We start from the raw sequence: 5,565 nt of genomic DNA, 5'->3' as shown, positions 1-5,565 counted from the left end.
ATATAATATATATATATCGTATTATCATATACGTTAATATTACGCGCGCTCTCAGTTTTTGTCAATATTTCGCACGGGTCGTCGCTATAGTAGTATATATTATTTATATAAATATACTACACGAGTGCACTGTGTTCATAGACACGTGAAATAAAATTATACTATACTAGTATTATCATAGAAACCCACTACAGGGTGTAGTGGTCCCCGCGCCAGCAGTTTCGGGGCTAGCGAACTTCGATTCCACAAGCGGAGTCGAAGAGGAAAGTCGTCGTTAACAGTCAAGGAATTCGATTCAAGCCAAGCCGAACACCCGTGCAGACCATCCAGAGCATCCCGTAGAAGTGAAAAAAAAAAATCAGTAAATATAGAAAAAAAAAACCATGGCAAGGATCATTGTAACTGCGACACTGTGAGTAAAAATAAACAAATTTATATTTAAAAGAAAAAAAGGAAAAAAACTGTAACCGTATCTTGATTAAGTGATAGGTCATCAGTACTACACTCCGTATTAACTGATAAGTACGTTTTCTTTTTTTTTTAATGTATGATTCAGAACCATAAATCCGTAGTATTGTATTAATATAATATTAATATCGTAGTTAACCTTAGCAGTCTTGTATAATTGCATGTAAATACACACACTTATGCATGTCAATTTAGTAATTTATTAAGTATCAGTCAAGTAGCTAAGTAGTTAATGAGTGGAAAAGCGGAAAACGATTCGGATAGGTCAACCCCAAATTCAGATAACGAATCGAGTAATCCAATAGTACCGCCAAGTCCTACCCCTCGTGTAAGTTAACCAATACGATTCTCAAATCCAGAAAATCCGACATCCGAACGTTCTATTGGGAACATCAGTACTGATAACATCTTCATCAGAACTGGCGTACTAATAGACCATAATTCAGAGTTAATACATAACGTCTCAGTAACTTTGGGGGGGAAGTAGATACTGTTTTGGGGGAAACAGAATATCGACTCAACCTTAATATCCTAGACCAATCCATTGAAGAAAATCTTTTAGATCATCCATCAAATGCAGACACTCAAATGATAACAAATCCTCAAGTAATCGAAGAAAATCCAGATCAATCCGGTGTACGATATTCATTCGGATCAAGAGGAGAGACAATAGGACTGGAGGCCGCTCTAAAACTCTTGCCATGCTCGTTCAGTGGAGACAAGCAGGAGGAATTGGAGAATATCTCCAATATTCTTGGAAAAATGCGAGTTTGCGTTAGCATGCGCACATGACCATGTACAGGCTCGACTTCTCCAAGGTATCCAAGTTAGACTGACAGGGAAAGCCCGTCAGGCAGTCAAGTTTAAGGAAATAAGACATTGGACTGAACTAAAGGAAGCGTTGAAATCTGCATTGGAACCGCAGAGGACGACCACTTATCTATTCTCAGAATTGTATTCAACCAAACAGAAAATCGGAGAAGACCTAACTAACTACGCAAATAGGATTGAGCAACTCCAAACATTTATCATAGAGCAAGAGACGAGTGGGCACAGTTGGGAGGTAGCTCAAGCGCTAGGAGCCAGTATCAAGAGGCAAAGCATTCAAGTATTCGTAGAGGGACTAGGACCTCTAAAAGACTTCATCAAGGCCAGGAATCCGTTAACCTTAGACAAGGCCATACAAGCAGCAAGGGAAGAAGAACGGGTCAGAAACTCACAAGAAGCGACAAAGAAGCTATATGGAGCGCCAAACCAACCCACGAAGAAACCCACATGTTTCCACTGTAGTAAAGTCGGTCATATGGCAAAGGATTGCAGAAGCAAACTAACAACGACAAACTCAAGACCTTCTTCCATAACGGCACAAATTAGAAGCATTGAATTCAACTATTGTAAAAAGCCAGGACACCTGTTGAAAGATTGTCGTAAAAGGAATTATATAAACTCCAAAAAGGAAGGCAACCAGCAGGAAAACCAGCAGCAACCGGCCGCAAGTGGTGGGTGCCCGGTGATTGAGTTAAAAAAACACCGGCAACGCCAATTCCTCTACTTCAAAGCAGAATTAGATCAAGATCATCTAACCTGCTATATCGAACAGACCATCAGCAAAAAATCAAAGCTACTTTTAGACTCTGGGAGTGAGCTTAATATAATAAAAATATCTTCTCTCGCGGATCAGGCAATCGTGTGTGAAGACGTTATATATCACCTGAAGGGCATTAATGACCAGATAGTACACACACTGGGACAAACACAACTTGAACTATATATCGAGGATAAAATTACAGTTGTAATGTTCCAAGTAATCCATTCTGCATTCCCGATCCCCAATGATGGTATCCTTGGACGTCTATTTATGGTGGAAAACAAAATCATTCTGAATTATCAGACTAATGAAGTTATCATTCCTGACGGGGCTGAAATAGTGCTACAACCCCGCACTGAAACCTTTGTAGGAATAGAAGCAGGGAATCGCGCAGAAGACGAAATCATCATAATCGAATGTCAAGAAATCACGAAATCAGTCACTTGCATCAACGCCGTAACCAAAGTACAAAACAAAAGGGTGTTAGCCACATTCATCAACCCTACTGAAGAAGCGATTAGGCTAAAGACGCCAAATTTAAAGGAACTGGTCCACGAGTAGTTCAGGGAAGCTTTGATCCATTCGTTACAAGTCACGGATCGACAGGAAGAACCTCATGCAAGCAGTTGTCGACTGAAACAACTGGAAGGAGCACTTAGAACCGATCATCTGAATTCTGAAGAAAAGGAATCATTAGTGGCCATCCGTCAAGAATACTCAGACATATTCTTTTTAGAAGGAGATCGAGTATCAGCAACTACAGCGGTGACGCACAGGATCAAAACGTCAGAAGCGGTTTCTCCAATTCACGTGAAGCCCTACCGGTTACCACAAAGGCATAGACAGGAAATTACGGACCAAATGAAGGCCCTCGAATGGGAAAGTGTGATTACAGCTAGTGAATCACCTTGGAACGCTCCACCCTTAGTAGTCCCGAAGAAACCCGACGTCAATGGCCAGGTTAAATACCGTGTCTGTGTGGATTTTCGCCGACTGAATGAGGTCACGATAGGAGATGCTTTCCCACTTCCAAATATTGTGGATATTTTGGACCAACTAGGCAGGTCAAAATATTACAGTACCTTGGATTTAGCCCATGGGTACCACCAAATTTTGATGGATCCCTCCGACCGTAGCAAAACGGCGTTCTCTACAGACCGGGGACATTTCGAATTTGAACGAATGCCATTTGGTTTGAAGGGAGCTCCAGGGACCTTCCAGAGGCTCATGAATAAAGTTTTGATCGGTATAAATGGAATCAAAGCATTCGTATATCTAGATGATATCATCATCTATGCAAAAGATCTAAATGATCATTCACAGAAAATCACCGAGATTTTTCAGAGACTCATCCAATATAATCTCAAACTTCAACCACTGAAGTGCGAATTTCTCCGAAAAGAAGTTGATTATCTCGGACATCGAATCACTGACGAAGGAGTCAAGCCAGATCCTCAGAAAATAAGTTGTGTGAAACAATTTCCAATTCCGAGAAATGTGAAAGAGGTCAAGTCTTTTCTAGAACTATCAGGTTACTACAGAAGATTCATCAGAAACTTCGGGCAGATCGCTAAGCCACTGACCTCATTGTTAAAAAAAAAAGACGTTCCTTATAGATGGAGTGATTTATGTCAGACATCATTTAAAACATTGAAGAACCTCCTCACTCAAGCTCCGATTCTACAATACCCAGATCTCCAGAAGCCATTTAATCAAACGTGTGATGCAAGCAACTACGCCATAGGCTGTATTCTGTCTCAAGAACCTATTGGAAAGGATTTACCAATAGCCTTCGCATCAAGGACACTAAACAAGGCTGAAATCAACTACAATACTACGGAAAAAGAACTAACTAGTATTGTATGGGGAATAAAAGTATTTAGGCCGTACCTTATTGGACAACATTTTAACGTAATAACGGACCATCGTGCATTGGTTTGGTTATTCAATATTACAGACCTGAGATCACGTTTAACTCGATGGCGTTTGAAGCTTGAAGAGTACCAGTATACTATTCATTACAAACCAGGAGTGAATAATACCGATGCTGACGCACTGAGTCGTATTAAAATGGTAACTACGAGAACTCAAACCTCGTTGGGACATCATAACCAGTCAGAACCTCCAGAAACTCAAGAAACCTCTTTACAATTAGTAGATAACGAACATCTAGACTTAGAATCTAAGGGCGAAGGTGATGTTGGTTATCAAGCATTTCTGAAAGCAGATGAAATTAGCTGGGTCCTATGAAGAACATTGCCGAGCGAACACGAGATCTGTTTTCCGTAGATGTTGGAATCTCATTAGCTCATCGTGTATTGGCAGATTTTAAATCGAGAAAAGGAATTGCATTCGAATTCCGAAACCGATTTGGAAAAGTTAATGAACTCCGTCGACAAAAATGCCAAATAACAGAGATTGCAACAATCAATGTGAAAAATCATCAGGTGTTTTATATAATCACAAAAGAATTTTTCTGGCAAAAAACAAGTTATGAAATTTTCTTTCAAAGTCTGCAGAACCTCAAGTCAATCTGTGTCAAGTATTAAGTTACACAGCTCGCTTGTCCACGTCTAGGTTGCGACCTAGATGGACGAAGTGGGAAGTCGTACGAAATATATTAAGGTATATCTTCCGTGACTCTCCTGTGTATATTCAGATATACACCCGCAATGAGTAAACGGCAGATAGCAAACTGCAGATCATCCAGGAATTTCATGAAAATCCTATTGGTGGACATCAAGGTGTAACGCGCACATACAACAAAATTGCACAACAATACCAATGGCAGGGCATGAGAGTACAAATCCGGAAATACATAAAGAAATGTCCTGTATGTCAGATCAACAAAACTCCAAACCAGACCATCAAGGAACCTATGGTAATAACAACTACTGCTTCGAAACCATTCGAAAAAGTATTCATGGACATCGTAGGGCCCTCAACAAGTGTTACCACGGGAATTCGTATATATTAACTCTGATCGATGATTTTTCAAAGTTCACTTGGGCGTGTGCCGTGAAGGATCATGAAGCAAACACCGTCACACACCATTTTGTTACTCAATTTGTATGTCTAAATGGACAACCAGAATCTCTAGTGACGGACTGTGGAACCGACTTCCTTAGTAAGGCTTTTAAAGAAGTATGCAAACTCTTGAAGATCTCTCAAACATCAACTACTACGTATCATCCTCAGAGTAATGGTAGTTTAGAGAGAAGTCATAGAACCCTTGGTGAATATTTGCGGAACTACTCTGGAAAAAATCCGCAAAACTGGGATGTATATGTTCCTTATGCCATGTACTGTCATAATTCTTCAGTACACACCACCACAGGGTTCAACCACATGAAGTCGTGTATGGATATCCGTTATCAATACCAAATTCTCTAAGTCGTAAGCCAGAACCTCAGTATAACTATCAAGACTACCAATATGAAATGAAACGTCTTATGCAAGAAACGCATCAGATGGTAACAGAGCAACAAATGAAATCAAAACACAAATCG

General features: G+C 40.1%; 1 protein-coding gene across 1 annotated transcript; it reads left to right on the top strand.

Moving 5' to 3' along the window:
• The first annotated feature begins 4,302 nt into the window (after window positions 1–4,302).
• On the top strand, window positions 4,303–4,806 carry LOC132940935 (ADP-ribose glycohydrolase OARD1-like). The gene is made up of 2 exons (XM_061008745.1): window positions 4,303–4,598; window positions 4,716–4,806. Exons 1-2 carry the CDS (start codon window positions 4,303–4,305, stop codon window positions 4,804–4,806), a joined length of 387 nt encoding a protein of 128 aa, XP_060864728.1.
• Window positions 4,807–5,565: the final 759 nt, after the last annotated feature.

Source organism: Metopolophium dirhodum, chromosome 1, assembly GCF_019925205.1.
Source record: "Metopolophium dirhodum isolate CAU chromosome 1, ASM1992520v1, whole genome shotgun sequence".
Taxonomy (NCBI): domain Eukaryota; kingdom Metazoa; phylum Arthropoda; class Insecta; order Hemiptera; family Aphididae; genus Metopolophium; species Metopolophium dirhodum.
This window is presented reverse-complemented; position numbering and strand designations above follow the sequence as displayed.